The sequence below is a fragment of the Delphinapterus leucas genome, chromosome 6 (genome assembly GCF_059928025.1).
Source record: "Delphinapterus leucas isolate spDelLeu-1000000601 "Yukka" chromosome 6, BTC_Dleu_Yukka2, whole genome shotgun sequence".
Lineage (NCBI taxonomy): Eukaryota > Metazoa > Chordata > Mammalia > Artiodactyla > Monodontidae > Delphinapterus > Delphinapterus leucas.
In genome coordinates this window covers 112,393,733-112,414,032 of record NC_143134.1, presented here as the reverse complement: position 1 = coordinate 112,414,032, position 20,300 = coordinate 112,393,733, and the positions used below count along the sequence as shown (strand labels likewise).

The 20,300-nt window shown below is 47.5% G+C and overlaps 1 protein-coding gene across 5 annotated transcripts in view; it reads left to right on the top strand.

Moving 5' to 3' along the window:
* The window catches only part of TTLL11 (tubulin tyrosine ligase like 11), a 269,679-nt gene that overhangs the window by 86,838 nt on the left and 162,541 nt on the right, over window positions 1-20,300 (top strand). For 4 of the 5 annotated variants that reach the window (XM_089913700.1, XM_022578815.3, XM_022578816.3 and 1 more), the window contains exon 4: window positions 8,492-9,067. The exons of the other annotated variant lie outside the window; for it this stretch is intronic. In XM_089913700.1, the coding sequence (XP_089769826.1) occupies window positions 8,492-9,067 (576 nt within the window). The remainder of the gene's footprint in view (window positions 1-8,491; window positions 9,068-20,300) is intronic. 5 annotated transcript variants of the gene reach the window in all.

Below are 20,300 nucleotides of genomic sequence, written 5' to 3'. Positions count from 1 at the left end.
CAAAGCTGGTGGAGGGGCTCCTCTCTCATCAGAAGCGCCCGCGTCCCTAGCAGCCCAGTGATGCCGTGTCTGCCTTCCAGGTAAATCGGAGACCGTCTTCAAAAGAAAGGACAGGTGAGCCCAGGGCTGCTGCTTCGGTTCTGCCTTCTAGCTGGGTGACTGCAGGCTTCTGACTTTACACTCTGGGCCTCAGTTTCCTCATTCGCCCCAGAATGGAGATTCGAGGATTAAGTAAGGTGATTTCTCTGGAAAGCAGTGAAATTTATTATAACACCAAACAAATGTGATGTTACTTCGAGAGAGGACTTACTCCCAAGGACTCTTCGAAAGACCTCTTCAGATGCCGAATCCCGAACCCATTAGTGGAGAAAGAACTTTGGGTTGGAAACCTGGAGATTTTATGTTTTAGGACTGCCTCTGCCAGTAGCAGTGTGGCCCTGGGCAAGTCTCCAGTTTGTTTGTAAAGTGTGTGTGTGTGTGTGTGTGTGTGTGATGGTTCCTGGTGTGCAGGCTGGGTGTGAAGGCACAAGGCAGCTCTGGGGCTGTAGAGAAGCCCTCTTCTAACCCTGGGGGCCCCAGCAAAGGCGAGTTGAGCCCTGTCAGCTGGCCTGTTAACTTTGCTTTCCCACGACTCTCTGTTTCCTCATTCTACCTATTAAACAGAAGTTCAACTGCTTGGAGTTTTCCCAAAGAACATGGTTGTTATGGAAAGATCTCAGACTTTAGACTCTGACCACCTTGGTTTCAAATGATAACTTTGCGCTTGTTAGCTGTGTGACGTCGGCCCTGGGACTCCACCTCTCTGAGCCTCTATTTCCTTGCAGGGTTTTTGTGAAGATTCGGTAGCTCATGGCTGTAAAGCACAGAACACAGAACATGGGTTCTACAAATGGTCGTTTTTCCCTTTCCTCTTTCTCGTTAAGATAATTTTGTTTCTACAGGAGAGGTTCGTTTATCTGGCAATCGTTAGTTAGGTATGTACTAACTAATGTCCCTGGGGTTCATAAATGCCATAGTAATCAAGCTTCCTAATAATTTCATTTCAGAAAATGTTCATTGAGCACCCGCTTTTCTGGGAATAGTGAGTAAAATAAGGCTTGGTCTTTATCGTCAAGGGGCTCATAGTCAAATGGGAGAGAGATAATAAGAATGAATAATAGTAAGAGCCCGCCATATGTTAGCCCTGGCAAGTCGCGCTCTCCAACTCGTGCAGTCCTCACAACCCCGCGGCAGAGGCGCTGCTCTCACTCCCGTTTTCCCGCTGGGCGAACGGAGGCACAGAGGGGTCAGAGAACTGTCGAGGGCCCACAGCCAGTAAGGGGCAGCAGCGCTGGGCTTCGGAGTCTTAGCTCCCACAATATGCTTAAAGATGCAGCTGTAATACACCATAGCTGTAGACCTGAAGACACACACGCAGTCACGTTACGGTGTGATGGGGGTGTTTGCCATGGACGGGTTAAGGTGTCACAGCCACGGGAGCACAGAGGACAGACTCGAGGGGCCATTCTGGAGGGTTATGGGCTAGGAAAGGGTTCTCAGCGGGAATCTTTGAGCTGGGCCTTTGGGGCCGAGTCGTGCAGAGGGGTGGGCGGGAGGGGCAGGAAATGAGGCTGCTGAGATGCACCTGAGCTGGGGCCGGACAAGGAAGGAGGGCCTTTTAAGCCACACTGCCGAGGAGTTGCACGTGAGTGATCCGCTGTACTTCCTTGGGCATAATTAACGTTATTTCTTTTAAACTGTTCAAGTAAATCCAGGACACTCATCAGTGATAAAACAAACAGGCTTTTTTGGTTGTTGTTGTTTGTTTTGTTTTACCATTTAGGTTTTCTTAATTGGACCTCTTGGAAAGCCAGGGAGTGGGGGAGTGTTTGACAGGTGCAGTGATAGTTACTCCCATGGGGCCCATGGCTCCGCTGCTAACCACTGGCCTGAGGGTTTTCTTTGGACACTCTTCCTTCCGTTCACCATATTCCACGTCTGCGTTTAATCTCGGAGTCTCAGGCCTGCCAGACAGCGGTTGTTATTTTTGCTAACACGGGGAGAGTCACCGTTATCAACATTAACCATCTATATGAGTGATTGGATCACACAGTCCTGTTCCGATGAACAGTGAGCGGCTTGAGGGAGGAGGTGACGTAAAATCCTAAACTGGCTTTGTGGCTACAGGTGCTCAATTAGTAGTCAATGAGGTGAGCTGCTCATCTCCCCACTCCCCCCAACCCCAGACCCGCTCCTCTTCCTGTGTCCCCTAAATCTGTAAATGGTACCATCCCCCCCACCCTGCTGACAACCCTCTCTTTCCCCTTCACCTCCATCCAGCCACCAGCTGCCCCCGAATCCACCTCTGTACCATTTCTGCATCCCAGCCCTGGCGCCACTGCCCAGCTCAGGCCCTCGGGCCTTGGATGGCCCTGTATCTTCCTGCAACTAGTCTCCTCCCTGCCAAACCATCCTCCTCACGGACGCCAGAGTGATATGGGTGCCATGTCACCCAGTGGTTGAAAATCCACTAGTTGCCTACAGATCAAGTACAAACACAAGGTGTCTGGGAATCTTTTCTGCCCGTTCCCGCCTTGCATTCGTTCCCAGGTTCATCTCTCCCTCTCTGTACTTTCCCTGTGTAACCTGGTCCATCACGGAGGCTTCCTCCGTCATCCGGGGGCCTGACCACACCAGACCTCTCTCCTTCCTCCTACCCACCCTGCCGGCGTCCATTCAGGCTCGTCCTCTCTGCCCACCGTGTCTACCCACTCCAGTCCAGCCAGAGGGATGTTTCTCCGGAACACATCAAATTGTGTAATTAAGTTCTCAGAACCCTTCAGGGGCTCACCATCACTTTGCGACATTGTCCAAACTCCCCTAAAATGATATTCAAGACCCTTCCTATCAGGCCCTGCCTCCTCCCCAAGCTTGATCTTCTTCCATTGCCCTACTTCACACACATCCCGCATTCATTCTAGACATGGGCTCAGGAAACTGAGTGCCTGCATTCAAAACCTGGTTCCACATCCTTTAGGCTGTGTGACCTTTGGCAAGTTACTTAACCTCTCTGGGCCTCTGTTTCCTTATCTGTAAAATAGAGTTGTAGAGGGTTAAATGAGATAATACTTCGAACAGCACCTGACCCATAGGAAGTCCCCGTTCGTGTGTGCTAATGTTGTTGTTTTTGCTGTGGTGATCTGGCCTCTGTAAATCTCCCGAGTGGGATTTCCAGGGCGCTTCCCACTCCACTCGCTGGCTGTTCTCCAGCCATCGGAACGTATGTGGCTCTCTCCTGCCTTCGCAAAACCGCACCCCGGCAGCACGTTACCTGTTCTTCCTCCCCGCCTCACCTGTCCATCTCCCACCCTGCCCCTTCCTGCCTGGCCCTCGGAAACCTGACTGTAGAGCGTCTCCTTCTCGCCTGCCTCAGAAATCGCCTGGCACACTGGGAGTAGGAATTTGCCTCCACCAGGTGCGAGGCTGCCTTGGCTGAGGCTGGAAGGGGCTGCTTCCTGCCCCCTGTCCAGCATGTACTTTGTGACATCTGCTTGTCTCCCAGAGGCTTGTTTTTGCCGAAGATCTGCCCCCTGTGCCTGTGACACCAAGGGTCTCAGTTGCTAAGATTGGATGCAAATCCACCCGCGTGACAGAGGACTGCTCTAACTGGCTTTGACTTCCCTGGTATTGCAGACATGGTATTTCTTCAGCAATTGTCCTCTTACCCGCCCCTCGCTACTACTAATGTTTTGTGGCTTGGTATTCGGTGGCTGAATTTCTCTCCTGAAATATTTTAGCTTGCTTCTCCCAGATGCCCAGCTGACTTCCTCAAGTGCCTCATGAATCTCCCATGCAGAGCTCCTGCTCGTGTACGGCATCCCAATGCGCTGATCACAGCAGCCCAGTATCAGCCCTCTGCTGATCAATGTCACTTGCGTGTTTGTAACACAGCCGTCCACTGTGGTGATGTCAAGATAAATCATTGTTCAGAACCTGTTCGCTGGCAGAAGCCAGGGACCTCAGTGTGACCCCCTTTATTGTATAGGTGAGTACAACAAAGCCCAGGAGGTTAGGTGACTTTCTCACAGTCGCACAGTCAGAAATTACCTGACTAAATTGGGACTAGAATCCAGATTTTCTGGTTTTCACTTCAGTATTCTTTCGAACTCACCAAAAGCTATTTCTTTTCTTTTTTTAATTAAATTTTTAAACAACTTAACAGTGGTAAAATACGCATAACGTAAAATTTACCATCTTTACCATTTTGAAGTGTACAGTTCAGTAGTATTAAGTATATTCATATTGTTGTACAACCATAGCCATCATCCGTCTCCGGAACTTCTTCCATCTTCCCAGACTGAAGCTCTACCCATCACACACTCACTCCCCATTCCTCCCTACTCCCAGTCTTTGGTAACCACCATTCCACTTTCTGTCTCTATGAATTTGACTACTGTAGGTACCTCATACAAGTGGAAGCATACAGTATTTGTCCTTTTGTGTGATGGCTTCTTTCACTTAGCGTAATGTTTTCAAGTTTCATGGTAGCGTATGTCAGAATTTCCTTCCTGTTTATAGCTGAATAATACTCAATTGTATGTATGTACCACATTTTGTTTATCCGTTCATCTGTCAATTGACATTTGGGTTTCTCCCACCTTTTGGCTGTCTTCAGTAATGCTGCAATGAACATGGGCGTTCAAATATTTGTTCGCCAAAAGCTATTCCTTATGAAAATATAATTAGAGATACTTGCTGCTACCTACTGTTGCCACTTGTATTTTTTTTTCCTAATGGTTAAGTTTGGAAAATACGGAAAAACACACAGTGAAGAATATAAAAGTTGCTAATTTTATGTGGTATATACTTACAGGATTTTATACTCATGTTGCCCATGATTTTAAAAGTTTTATACAGACTGAGAGAGAATTTTAACAGGTAGCCCAGTCTGTGTATTAGGGAGAACGCTTGAAATATATTTAAGGGACAGACAGCATAAGAACTGAGTGTGACCTTGGCCAACCATGGCATTTTGGAGATGAGTTTATTCAAAGTATGAGCTTACCTTAACAGTAATACAGAGGGAACTTTTTGTGGGGGTGCTTCCTTAAGACTATTTTAACATCTTCTTTTAAAAAAATTTTTGTTGGAGTATAGCTGATTTACAATGTTGTGTTAGTTTCAGGTGTACAGCAAAGTGAATCAGTTACATCTATCTGTCTATCTGTATCTCAACTCTTTTTTTAGATTCTTTCCCCATATAGGTCATTACAGAGTATTGAGTAGAGTTCCCTGTGCTATACAGTAGATCCTTATTAGTTATCTATTTCATATATAGTAGTGTGTATATGTCAATCCCAATCTCCCAATTTATCCCTCCCCACTCCCTTACTCCCTGGTAACCATAAGTTTGTTTTCTACATCTGTAACTCTATTTCTATTTTGTAGATAAGTTCATTTGTAGTTTTTTTTTTAGATTCCACATACAAGTCAGACAGAGAAAGACAAATATCATATTTTAACATCTTAATAGAGTATCTTACTGCTAAGAAGAGTCGAATTTTGAATGGGGGTCTTTCCCAGTCACATTTCTTCAATATCCACTAGAGGGCAGTAAAAGACATAAAAATTTTCAACAGGGCCGATGAGTGCCTGGCAATCAGGTCACTGCATCCTCTTTGCATCTCTCTCAGCTCTCCGTGCATACAGTTACAAGATGATGAATTTCACATCCAAGAGTATGTTTGCGTGAAACTGGCGATACCATCAGCTGTAACCCAATTGCAAGTCTTCCTCACATTCAGGCTAACATTAATGCATAAAACTTCATTCAATGCGTTGGGCCCAGACTGTATTTTTATTTAATTCACGTTAGTCCAGCGATTCTCAAACGGAGTGAACGTCAGAATTACCTGTCATGCTTTTTCCCAAATACACATGCCCAGGTCTCATCCCAGATCTAGAAAATCCGAATTTCTGGGGCTGGGGCCTAGTTATATAGACTGTCTTTAGATTCTGGCCCATGAGGAGGGGTCACCCTTGAGTAAAACCTCAGAGGAAAGTGAATGTGAATTCTGGAATTTTTTTTTCTCTTTTGAAAATAGAAGTTGCTGAAGGGTCTGGTGGCTTTGGGAACCACATGCAGAACAGCTATGAAGTTTTCCCATAAATGGTGCCTGTAGTAGACCAAGCCACGAACCCAGACAGAAGATCTGGCATTGAGGCAGGCCTGGCCAACTCAGGATCTACAGTTACAGTTCCAAGAAGGCCATGCTCCGGGACCAAACTGTGCAGAGTGAGGCCAGAGCTCAGATACTGTCTGCTATATTAAGAGAATCTTTCCTCTAGTATTCAGGGAAAAGAAACCTTTAATTTTACCTCAGCAGAGGAAAAGATGGCACAGAGGACCTGCCGTGAGGTCAAAAAGACTTCAGTTCTCATGCTAACCTTCCCACTAGCCAGTTAGGGAGCCCAAGGCAAGTTATGTCACCTCTCTGAGCCTCAGCTTCCCTGTTTGAATTATGAGAGGATTAGATACCATTGATCTCTGAGGATCCTTCCAGTTCTAAAAATTCAGTGATTCTATTAGTATTAATAACCTTGATTTGTATGGCTCTACTCTGGCAAAGAGCAGAAAAAATATTCAGTAATGCAACGAATGACAGAGACTATTGACCATGTAGTTTAATTTATTTAAGGCATATGCCCTGAATTCAAAGGAGAAAATATTGCAGCCAATAATATATTGAACCGTTAGTGTCTTCAGCATAGCAAAAGCTTTCCAGAGGGAAAAATTACCCATTAGTGCAAACTTGACATTTTTTACTTCCTGATCCATAACTGCCATTTCTCCAGTACGTTTATATTTACTGTAAAGGGCCAAATGTATGAATGCTTCAGGTGAATATTAAATAACTACATAAGCATCAAGGTCATTGTCGCAAAGAAGGCTCCGTGGAGGGCCCTGGGAGGCTGGCATTGATCTCCTGTGAAGTTCCATTCTCGAATCCTGCTGACAAGGGGAAACAGTTGGTGTGGACCATTATTAAAGCTTTAAGTGTTTCTCCATTGTTAAAGATCTTTTACAAGCCCGGAGTAACTGATAGTGCCCAAGGAATTGGCAAAAGCTTCACTTAGAAATATAGGCTGGTCAGAGAGATAAGTAAAACCCAGAACACAGTTGTCCTGGGTTGGGCTTACGCAGCAAAGGTGCGTATCCGGTGCGAGTCCAGCTCTGGGGCAAGCCGGCACCGCTCTGAGTTAGGGTTCAGAAAGGAAGGAAAGCTTGTTCAGGGGCTCTTTCACACCAGAAGCTGCAGAGAGAGCCGCTCCGTCTTTCAAATTCACCTTTAAATTTCCTCCAGCTTGTCCGCCAGGACAAGCGTCCGGGGCAACTGGGTGTGTGTGGAGTGACGCAGACCCGCAGATCCAGACTTAACTGCACTGGTCAAGTGCCCAGGGTAATTCTGTGGGTGTCCTGCTGCCCTGGAGCTAGGAGGAGAGCAAATCTTAGGATGACAGAATCCGGTTTCAAAAGGTCTCAGCAGATTAAAGGATTGGCTGAGTCATGATGAACTTAATGAGAGATATAGATGGTAAACTAACAGCTCCCGTGCCGCCCTTCTGTGTAGTGTGGTGTTCCACCCTGTGCACATTTCAGTCGATTTCCTCTTTACGATGACCCAGGGAGGAAAGATTTTTATACCCCCATTTTTAAAACGAGGAAACTGAGACATGGAAGTACGGAGGAGGGCGCAAGCACTTCAGAGCCCTCGATCTAGATTCCAATCCCAGTTCTGCCCCTCAGTCTACCGGCAAGTTACTTCATCTTTAAAAAATAGCACTAGCCAGGCTTTATGGCTGCCTTTCATGTGTCAGGTTCTGTGGGCTTCGCCCTTTGCATTTATCATCTCATTTAATCCTCAGAACAATCTTTCTCCTGTTTTACAGATGAGCGAGGCACAGATAAGTAACTTGCCCAAGGTCACACAGTAAGTAGCAGGGCCAGGATATGAGCCCAGGCAGTCTGACTCCCAGGCCTGTGCTCTTCACAAGTACGGTACCGTCTCGGTTTCCTGTACCATGAAAAGGGAACAACCGTATGTTCTGTGAGGGTTAGAGGAAATAACTTCTGTAAAGTGCCTCGTGTAGTCGCCACACATGGTCGGCATCATAGATAGTGCTAGGCTATCATCACCATCACTATACCGTCATCGGTTAGATGACTCGCTCAGGGTTAGAGCTAATAACCGGCAAAGACCTGGCATTCAAACCCAGGTCCTGTGACTGAAAATCCGCTGGACTGTGGGGGACAAGATCTGGGGCAGTTTTTAGGTCACTGCCTCAGTGCCTAGTACAGTTTTTACCTCCCTGGTAGGTGCTGAGTGAGTCCTCACATAGGTGGGGCCTGTATTTTTCACTCATTCACCAAACATTTGACGAGGTCCTGCTGTGTCTCGAGGGACCAGAGAGGACAAGAATACAGTGCTAACCATCCTTTTTCTCCCCCCAGGTTCAAATGGTGAAAGATGGGGACCCCTCCTGGAAGCCCACTTTTATTGTGAAACCTGATAGTGGTTGTCAGGGTGACGGAATCTACCTCATTAAAGACCCCAGTGACATCCGCCTGGCAGGGACCCTCCAGAGCAGGCCTGCGGTGGTCCAGGAGTACGTCTGCAAACCTCTCCTTATCGACAAGCTCAAGTTTGATATCCGTCTGTATGTCCTACTAAAGTCCTTAGAGCCCTTAGAGATTTACATAGCCAAAGACGGACTCTCGCGGTTTTGTACAGAGCCCTATCAGGAGCCTCACCCCAGAAACCTGCACCACATCTTTATGCATTTGACCAACTATTCACTGAACATCCATAGCGGTAACTTTGTCCATTCGGACAGTACCAGCACAGGCAGCAAAAGGACTTTCTCTAGCATTCTTTGTAGGTTGTCTTCCAAGGGTGTTGACATCAAGAAGGTCTGGTCTGATATCATCTCCTTGGTGATTAAGACTGTCATTGCCCTGACTCCAGAACTCAGAGTGTTCTACCAGTCGGATATCCCCGCAGGGAGGCCGGGGCCCACGTGCTTCCAGGTAACCATCGCCAATTTCCAGCCTGAATTCTTGACCTTGATGGGGCCTTTGGAGGGCTCCCTGGCCTCGTGTGGGATGAGGGATGGGGTGGGACGGCCAGAGGGATGGAGGGGTTGTTGCTGCCATGGGCTTTGGTGTGAAACCGGGGTCCAACTTCCTGCTTTCTATTTGCTGGCTGTGTAATTTGGAGCAAGTTACTTCCATTTTCCTACCTGTAAAATGGAACCAGGAGTACCTCCCTTAAAGGACGCTTGTAAGAGTCAAACGAGATGTATGGAAAACACAGTGCCTCCCGTTCATTTGTTCATTCTTTCTTCTAGCAATTTTTACCACCCGCTTAGTGGGGGCCAGGCCCCGTTCAAGGCAGTAAGTCAGGTCCCTGCTGGCTGTTGCAGAGAGGCTGCTATCGTGGGAGACAAATAACTTAAAAAGCAATTAGTATAAAGTGTCCCAAGTGCTAGAATGGAGTAGGAAGTGTACCAGGTGCTGTGAGATTGGGGGACCGTCTAACATTTTCTGAGTGGGAATGAGGGTGGCTGGGAAGACTTCCCAGAAGTAGCAGCAGTTAAGAACCTGGAGTAAGAGTTAGATGGAGCAGGTGAGGCTGGATAGGGCTGGGGAGACGAAGCATCCTAGGGGAGAGATGTTTGCAGCCCTAGAGGTGAGTATGGCTGGAGGGTGGGGTTTGAGGCAGAGATATGGAGGGAGATGAGGAAGGTAAGGTGGAAGAGATAGGTAGGAGGTATGTCCTGGAAAGCTACGGGCAGTAGGGGCCACAGGAGGGTGCTAGCCCGGCACCGATGCACTCAGGTTTGTGTGTTGCAAAGAACCAACTGGCCGCAGGGTGGAGAGTGGATTGTGGGGAGACTGGGAGCTGGGTGGAGGGGGGAACTGGTGAGCCGACTGCTTTCCTACGAGCAAGAGAGGATGCTGGCTTGGATTGGGAAGGGCTTGGTGGAGTTGGAGAGAATAGATTTGAGAGCCATTGAAGAGGTAGAATGGCCAGACTTGGTGATTGGCTGGGGCTGGGGGGCAGAGGAGAGATGGTGGCAGGGGGGGCGTGGGGAGAACCCAGACCAACTCCCAGGCTTAGGCGCTTGGGTGGATGGAGAGAAGCCACCGATGGGGGACCAGCTTGTAGTGGCAGTGGGGGCAGGAGTTGGACTTGAACTTGCCTTTGAAGGACCTGCGTGACATCCAGGTGGGGAGGTTGGGTGGACATTGGGCATCTGGGCCTGGAGTTTGGGAGAGAGAGATCTGGGCAGGAGAGAGATTGGGAACATCAGCGTTCGGATGGTCACTGAGCCCTGAGCGGCTACAGGGTGAGAAGAGGCCAGGAAGACCCCCGTGAGCACTGCCATTCAAGTAAGGGACAGGCAGGGGGAAGGGGGCAGCAAAGGAGGCCAAGAAGAAGTGGCTTGAGCCATAGAAGGGATGTCAGGAGAGGAAGCAGCCTAAATGCTTGGAGAAGAAGCACGCGGGGGTCAGCCATGGCAAACGCTGCTGAGATGTCGTGTCAGACCCGAACGGAAAGTGTCCATTGCACTTACTGACCCGTGGGGTGATGGGACAGGGCGATGGTAGAGGACGAAGCCAGTGTGCGGTCGGGGAGGAGATGGGAATGGGGGTGGCGCATTCTTCCAGATCCTTTGGCCATGAAGGTTGTGGCGGGGGACTCGGAGTCCAGGCCCTTGGTAGGCACACAGTTTCCTGCCACCAGATAAACCGGAGTAGGGAACAGACGGTACGAAGGAACACCTCTGGGACCCTCTCCATCCAATCTTTATAGTTATTTTGTAGCAGTTAGTGTATAAGAAAGAATACATGGAACATGTATGTAAGCTACAAAGCAAAACCACCAAATCATCATCCCCAGCCCACCTCCCAACCCAAGATCCCCAATTACTGTGCTTCTCCCCCATCCCATTTCTCACCCCGAGGTAATCATGGTCCCGAATTTTAGGTTTATCATCTCCTTGCTTCAAAAAATCCTTTTATTATACGTGAATGTGTCCCTAGGCAGTATATTATTTTGCTTTGCTTGTTTTTGAGCTTTATAAAAATACTACGGTCAAGTCCATAGTCTTCTGCAACCTTCTCTTCCGCTCTGTGTTGAGTGGGTCGTTGGTGCTCTTTCGTCTGCACTGCTGGGGCTTCCACTGTAAATACGCACACTGCGTTCATCACTCCTTCCGTCAGTGAACATTCGAGTTGTTTCTGGTCCTTTACCTAAGACTGTGGCAGGAGAGAAACGGGTAGCGTGGAAGGGAGGGGAGGCAGTGGGGCAGCGTCTCTGATGCGTGGGGTGTTCCTTCAGCAGCAGAAGAGGAGGCTGGTCCCAAGGTGCGGCCCCAGATCCAGAGAGGTGACCCGGGCGGCTGGACACCCGTCAGCGGGATTTTCAGGCAGGCTGGCGGAAGCCTTTGCAGGGGGAATTCAGGCAGTGATCAGTTCCAGGAAGGGCTAATTGTCACCCAGAGGTCTGTCCTTAGGCGCTTGGCTCCAGGTTCTTGTTCCCAGGCAGGGTGTCTAGCTCAGCCATCAGGTAGGTGGCTTAGGGCCTTAGAAAGGGGAAGTGGGCAGAGCTTAGAGGCAGGACCAGAGAAAACAAGTCCTGGCTTGAGCCGTCAGAAGGTTAGGGCGAAGGAGAGAGTTGCAACTTGGAGGCATCCAGGGGTCATCCCGGGGGACTGTGTGGTCACATCTGTTCGACAGTGACAGCTATTCCAGGAGTATCATGTGGGCCGGCATGCGTGGCCAAGCCACAGAGCCCTGGCACAGCGAGGGTGCAGGGTGGAGGGCCAGGGCGGTGGTTTTGCTGCTTGTCTTGCTGTGGACAGGCGGCATGCGGCGGCCATGGGGTGGAACCAGGGGCCCAACTGGAGGGCCGACAGGGAGGGAGCCACTGGTTTGGACAGATCACGTCTAGCAAATGGAACCACAGGCCTGTGACCGTTTTCCACGGCTTGCCCACACGAAGTGCTGCCAGGCCTGGGGTCAGGAGAGGAGCACAGGCCGGAAGTAACCCTCCCGGAGGACCTTGTCCTCTTCCCAGCGGGGGGACCTCGGGCACGTTTCTTCACCACCCTGAGCCTGTTGCTTTCTCTGTGAATCCCCTACCTGCCTTCTTTGGAGGAGTGTGAAGTAATGAAGGCGAAGGTATAAAGCGATAGATGTTTAAAATCTGTTTTATCATATATTTCAGATGCATAGTGATTGAGAAAGTAGTTTTTTTTTTCTCCTTGGATTCCTCTCTTGCTTTCTTTAGTCTTATCACTTGTTAAAACACTTGGTAGTTTGGGTCTCAAGCACCTGAACTAACTTGGAACCCAAAGATTTAGGGACAACGTATGGTCTGCCATTGCCTTGCTGTGTGATTTTATATTAGTCACTTAACTTCTCTGTGCCTCAGTTTCCTCACCTACCTCACAGAGTTGTTGTGTGACTCACACAAGGTAAAGATGATGAAGTGCTTTGTGAACTCTAATGTTCTGTGCATACATAATGAATTATTTCTTTGTCATGGACACCCGTTTTGCTTGTAGCCTGGGCCTGGCCCATATTGTAGCGTTCCCGGACATACACTCAAAGCCAAGAAAATTACATTTATCTTAAACATGTGACCGTGACCCCTTTCCAATCACAGCCGCAATAACTACTTGGGAAATCGTGATGGCCCAGAGCAGGGGCTGGCACAGCCAGGCTGTGGGCAGGTTTCCTGTAATCTGTTGCCTAGGAACGTGGCTGCCCTGTCATTCTGGCCTGTCCCCCTGTCATTGCCCAGGCAGCCCCAGCAAGATATCCCCCGTCATTCTTCTTGAGGGCAGCTCTGTGACCCTGGCTTAAAGAGCCAGGTCCGTCTGGGTGTAGATGATTCATGTGGCAGAAATGCACACACAGAGGAAAGGTTTCTAGCTCAGCTTTCATGGACATTCTTTCCCAATTTCATCGCTTGGTTTCTATCTTCCTCTAGCTCCGGGTCCACTTTTCTCCTTGGCCGCGATCCTTTCCCCTTTTGTATCGGGAGGAGGCACCTTCCCTAAAGGCTGAGGTGCTTCTCCTTTTCCTTCTTTGCTCTTTTGATCTCCTCCCTCCCCGTCACCCCCAGACACCCCACGGGAAGGAGGCAAAGGAGCAGCCTGGGGCTCACGCTCTGGCTCGGGTTTTGTTCTCGGATGTCCCGGGCTTGAGCTAACCCCAGCTCCTCCTTCCAGCAACTCTAGCTGGAGAGCTTGGCAAGTTAACCTTTCTCTGCCTCAGTTTCCTTATCTGCAAGTAGAGATAATATTGTATTTGGACCGGCCTTACAGTTGTTGTGAGACTGAATGAGAGAAAGCTGTGTGGAATTCCAGCAGGTGGGAATCCCTTAATGAATGACATTATTATTACATTGTTTGTTATCTGTAACAACAATCGTTCTCCAACTGGTCTGTGAAGAAATGCCTTGAACTTACGGGGAAACCATGAAATATTCACATTTCCAACTTAATGGAACGCCGGTATTCCAAGGACCACAGTTTGAGAAACAAGTCCTGGCACTGGTTGCCTCCCAGCCTGGCCCCAGCCTCGCTTCCCCGTCCTCCCTGAGCCCCGCGAACCCGCCGAACAAAACTGATTCCTGTCTCCTGGACATCATTGGTGTTTCCCCCAGTTCTGCCTGTTTGTTCTGTCTTGGCTGCCATGCTCTCTCCTCTTCTCCCTCCTTTTTGAAATCCAATGCTGACAAGGTGGTGCTCAAATCCCACCTTCTCTGTAAAGCCTTCCTTGACCACTTCTGACATTTAAGCTTTTTTTTTCTTCTAGACACATTTGCTGGTCACCCACTGAGACAAGCCCTGAGCTAGCTGCGGGCCGTGTGGCCCTGGATAAGATGCGGTCTGTCCCTAAGAGGTGCAGTGTAGTGGGGAGACTGCCACGTGGGAGTAATAAATGCTGTAAGGGGGCATGTACAGGATGCAGGGAGAGCACAGAAAAGGGAGCAGTTAACTTTGCCAGTTAACCCAGTCAAGGAAGGCTTCCCAGGGAGGAGGTGCTCCAGCTGGAGCTCAAGGCATGGAGAAGAATTTGCCAAGCAGAGAGCGGTGAGTGACCGCACACCCTCCTGGTGTCCCTCCTCCCTCGGCTGCTGCTCCTCAGCCCCTTCTTCTGCGCCTGCCAGTGACGGCGATCCCAGCTCCTCTCCTCGTGTCTACAGTCGCTCTCTAAACGATCTCTTCTAGCCCCATGGCTTTAAGTACCAGCTGTGTGCTGGTCACTCCTATATTTGTATCTCCTGTCTTGACTTCTGCTTGAGTTCCACACTGGTCTATCCAACTGCCCACTTTACTTTTCTACTTGGATTTCTGGTGGGCATCTCACACGTGACATGTCCAAAATCAAACTCTTGATTTCCCTTCCAAACTTACTCTCCCACTGTCTTTCCTATTTCAGTAAAGGAATAGCATTCAGTTACTCAGACTAAACCCCACACCCCCCCGCCCCCCAGTTTTAATATTTCTTCTTTTCTCCTCCTTCCCACATTTAATCCATAAGCAGCTCTTGCGGATATACTTTAAAATGCATCCTAAATGTAACCACTTCTAACCAACTCCTCTGCTTCCATCCCAGTCTAGGCAGCCATCACCTTGTACTTGTATCACTGCAGTAGCCTCCTAATTGGTGTTCCTTTTCCCACCCTTGCTGCTTGTAGCCTATTTTTCTCACTGTAGCCAAAGTCATTCTTTTAAAACATGTCAGATCAAATTACTTCCCTGTGTAAACTCTCCAGTGGCTTTCTCATTGCACTTAAAATCCTGGCTCCTTACCATGGCCTACAAGATGCTGCGTGATATGTCCCCTGTCATTCTATCTGACCTCATCTCCTATCTCCCTCTTGCTCAGTCCTTGCTGTTTATCAGAAGTGGCCTTTGTTCTTGCCATTCCTCCTGCCTGGAAGGCTCTTCCTCAGCTCTTCAAATAACTTATTTGCTCACTTCATTCAGTCCCTGTTCATACATCACCCGCCAAGTCTTTTGCTTCTGCTCATGATGGAGTAACAAAGACTGGACTTAGCCTTCTTTAGAAAACAACTAGAATAACACACAACATGCATGAACTAAGTGTTTTCAGATTTTGGACAACACTTAGTTATGCATTGTGATCCCCGAGGAAAGGGGGGAAAAAGCCAAGATGTGTCTACGTTTGCCTCAGCTTTCTGTCTGGAGGCAATCTCCAGAAGATGGGCAAGCGGGGGGGGCACCTGAACAGAGCCTTGTGATATCAGTGAATTGAGGAAATGGAGATCAAAGTTCAGGAATGCCGAGGTGGTTAGGATTCTGTGGGCAGAATTCTGAAAGGTAGGGACCCAACCAGGAAAAGCTCCAGGAACCTGTGTGGGATCCCTGTGCATCTTTGCCAAGTGCTGGGCCATTCATATGTGGAAGGTTAATCCACAAAGCTGTGCAAAGAATGAGCAGGGAACTGAGAAGCTGAACTACTTCCAGAGCTCACACAGAGCAGGGAGATGTTCAAGCTCCAAAGAGTCAGTGTGGAGAGTGCTTGGTGGTTACTGGACGCATTCAGTGGAGACTCCAGAGAAGTTCTGCCTTAATGGACTGAAGCTTCCCTGGAATGAAAGTTACTCTAGGCCCAACCTAGTAAAGCTTGAATAATAAGCCTTGAAGGTATCAAAATAATCTGCAAATAATTGACTGTCTAAAAACCTAGCACTTTTTAAAAGAAGGCAAAATCCAGACACTGAGCATTAAATGTCCAGCTTCCAATAAAAACCCACTAGATATTCCACAAGGCAGGAAAAGGCAACCCATACCTAAAGAGAAAATCAATAGAAACAGACCCATAAATATTAGAAATAATGAAACTAGTTGGAAAAAGATGTTAAAACAGCTATTACAACTATGTACAAAAATTTAAAGGAAAATATGAGCTTAATGTAGAGAGAAATGGAGCTATTAAAAAAGAACCAAATGGAACTTCTAGGAACCAAATGGAAGGAAATATCTCTAATGAAAATTTCACTGGACAGGATTAATAGCCAATTAGATTCTGTAGAAGAAATGCTCAGCGAACTTGAAGACATAGCAATAGAATTTATTCAAAATGAACCAGAGAGAGCAAAGTGACAGGAAAAATAAATGAACAGACCCTGAGTTACCTATGGTACAATATCGATGGTCTAACATATGTGTAATTGGAGTTCCCTGAGCAGAAGAGACAAGGAAGATACAGGAGACTATTTGAAGAAATGGCCACACACACCAACGTGTGCACACACACACCAAGGCTTATCATAATCAAATCAGTGATGATAAGAAAATCTGAAGCACCTAGAGAGACAAATTATGTTCAGAGGAGCAAAGAATAACCAACAAGTTCTCATCAGAAACTGTGCAAACCGGAAGAAAATGGGATGACAAATGTCACCTTCTTAGAAAGGCCTTCCCTGACCGCCAGACTCTCCCCTCCATCCACTGTATCACACTCTATGTTCTTACCTTGTTTTAATTATTCACTTGCTTGTGGTCTCTCTCCTAGAATGTAAGCTCTAAGAGGGCAGGAGTTAAAACATACCTTGTTTTATTTGCTGTTTGATCCCCCGTGCCTAGAATAGTACCTCGGGTTTGGTTAGGTGCTCAGTAAATATTTGATAAATAAAGTTGTCTTTTAAGTAGAAGAGCACAAAGAGAGCAGTAAAGCATCCTAGAGCTACCAATAGTTTAGCACAATTAGAGCCCAAGATGTGCAGCAGTGAGTGCGAGAAAATAAAGCTAGAGTCTGAGACAGACTCTGGGCATAGAGGAATTTGCAGGACATGTTCTGGAGCTTGGACTTCCTTCTATAGCAGGGCTTTTTAGGCAGATGAGTGCTAATATTTTATTTGCCTTTTATAAAAATTACTCTGGCATCCCCTTGTGCCAGGTCAATTAGAGGGGCGAGTTTGAGAGCAGGGAAACTAATGGGGAAGGTATTAAAGTAGTCCAGGTGAAAGATGGTGCAGGCTTGATCGAGACTAGGAGCAACAAGGGATGGGCCAGATCTCGAAATCTCTTTAGAAGGTAGAATGTACAGAGTTGGCGAGCAGCTAGATGTAAAGGAGGAAGGAGAAATGTTGGCTGACTGCTGCTGGCACAGAGTCCCTCACAGGCTACAGTTAACATGTTGTCCAGACTGCAGTCATGTCAAAGCTACTGGGGAAAGATCCCCTCCCCAGCTCACTCACATGGCTGTTGGCTGGGACATCAGTTCCTTGCCATCTCAGCCGCTCCATAGGACAGGTTACAACATGGCAGCTGGCTTCCCTCAGAGTGAGCAAATGAGAGAATAAGAGAATGCATCCCAAGATGCAAGGGACAGTCTTTTCATAACCTAATACTGGAAGTGATATGCCATCATTTCTGCCCTATTGTGTTTGTTAGAAACAAGTCACTAAGTGCAGCCCACACTCAAAGAGGGGAGATTACATAAGGGTACGAATACCAGGAGATGGTATCATTGGGACCATCTTAGAGGCTGCTGACCACAGGTAGTGAGTTTGGATATGTTGGATCTGAGGAGTCTGGGACCTCCAGTTGGGAATACTCTGGGTGCAGATGGTTGTGTAGTTCTGGGGCTCAGGAGGGAATCCCCTCTCATTGAAATGTAGTTTGGAGCCTTTGCATGAGTTTACAGTTAATGGCTCGGGGCCCTTTTCTCCCCAACTTGCTTTGGGAGCCTCTAGAGGTAAGGGATGAAGGACAGATATCTTTAAATCCCCAGGGCACACCTCAAGTAGCAACACATAATTGCTGACTGAATTACTTGGAGGGGTGGAGAGTATCACATAATTGAAAAGTTCTCTTTCTCCATTTGGCATTTCCTACTCTGCCACCAAACTGGAGAGAGGTTTTCCCATTTCTAAGCTGCAGGTTTCTAGTCTGCAAATTGGGTGCTAGACTAACTTAGTAGGTTTTAAAATATATATATATGCTTTTCCCCTGGGAACCCCAGGATGTAAAAAAAGGTAAAAGTTGGTATGATCCGGCCTCCCCAGTGCTTCCCAAAAAAGGACCTCATTTTGAAAAACTCTGAACCAGATAAATTCCTGATTTTCTGCCAGCTCTGACATTCTGGGATCTTATGATAATAGCACCCCTCCTCCTGGTTCTGTGATTCTGCTTCTTGAGATCCATTGGTGCTCCACATTTCCTTGAACTTGTGAAAAAATATAAAGATGACTTTCATTAAATACTTACTATGCGTCAGGTACTGTGCAAGGTATTTTACATCACATTAACTTTATTTGCTCCTGTCTCCCCGACTAGAGTGTAAGGTCCATAAGGGCAGGGACTATGTCCAGTCCACTCCTTTATTTCCAGAAGCTAGAATAGTTTCTGGGACATAGGAGGCAGTCAGTATTTTACGAATGAATGAACTAAGGTAAGTACTATTCCTATCCCCATTTTACAGATGAGGAAACTGGGGCTTAGAACTGTCCAGCTAGTGTGAGAGCCCAAGCTGGGATTGAAACCCAAATCTGGCTCCAAAGCATTCCTGTGCAAGACCCAACCCATTCAACTACCTGCACCAAAGTTTAGGTTCTGGAAAATATGATGCTACTGCTGTGTGCAGGTCCCTGTGGCTAAGGTTTTGCCACTCCCCTTCTCCAGCTTCCCTATAGCTGTGAATGCATAAAACCACCGTGCACTGAGCTGAGAAGAGTCCCCCAGGCTGAGGAAGTACAAGTCCAAACTTCTAATGTAGCGGAAAGTAAGCGTCTATGACTCAGGATGATAAACTGCAGCCCTCCATTCTCTGTAGCCTCATCACATCACGTGTCTCAGGCCAGGTCTGAAGTTAGACTGATGATGTCACCAGAGTCTCTTAAAGGCCTCATCACTCATATCCACTTGTCATATATTACTAAGCGGATCTGTAATACATGCAACATTTTCTGCTGCATTTCCATTCCTTTCTTCTTATGACCAGGGAAAGAAAAATAGAGTGAGGATGACTTTTCCCAACTTTTCATCCTTATTGCCCTTTACTGAAGAATAACCTCATCTTGAATTACGCCCCCGAAATGGTCATTCGGGCTCTGATTTCGTTAATAAGGATGAAGCTACAGTTTAATAATTATCATTTCACTAGTGCATATTCTGTATAGACAAGTAAATGGATTTTCCCTCATCTTTTCTTCTTGAGTCCACAGAGGAGGAGATGCAGCTGTATCTTTTTTCTTTCCTTTATTCTCCACATTAGTTTTGGGAACTTTGGGAGCTTTCTACCTTATCACCTCCTAGGGACATAATAAGAGTCCTCCCAAGAATCTGGTGTCCTTATAGTCCATCTGAATCCAATTAGCACCTGCAGTCTTAAGGGTGAGGAGATGTTATCTCAATAAAGGGTTGTTTCAAGCAGTGGCTTACCCTGATCATGGGGCCTGTGAGGAACTGAAAGAGGCCAGAAGACAAAGCCTCACCTGAGGCAGCAGCCGGCCAGATTCAAGAGCAGGCGGCTGGCCAATGATGCTGGACTTAGCCTTGGATGCAGGCTGGCTGCATGGGCGTGTGGGCTGTGCACTCAGTGTCCCACACTCCAAAGGCCTCCACACTTGGTTTAATGATCTGTTTCACCGTCATGAAATTGTTAATACTTTTTGAACAACAGACCCTGCATTTTCATCTTGGCACCGGGTCCCACAAACTGTGTAGCCAGTTCTGCTTGGGTGTGAAGTCCAGCTCTGTGATTTACTAGAGAGGCAGTCTCAGGAAATCCACTGGCCTCTCCGAGACTCAGTTTCTGGTTCTGTGAAATGGAGAGCATGATCCCTTCTTCAAATACGCAGTCATGAGGATTAAACGTGATTCTGAATAATTGGTGCATTTTATCATAATTGGTGCCTAGTGGGCACCTAATAAATATTCCCTTCCTCTTAGGTAGGAGGGTCTATCAGAATTACCCAGGGGATTTGCTATTGAAAATACATTTGCCTGCGTTCCACTCTGGAAGTTTCTGACTCATAGGTGTGGGCTGGGGACGGGCAGTGGTTTTGAAAGGGGTCCTTAAGTGATGCTGATATATACCCGAGGTTAAGAAAGATAGCCTTGGGTTTTGTAGAGATCTAGCTAAGAAGCAACTTAATAGAGGAGAACAGAAGGAGAGGGAGAAATTGATGGACTACTACTGATCCTTAACATAATAAAAAACCTGTTAAAGAAGAAAGAGGTCATCATCTTACTACCGCACTTCAGATGAC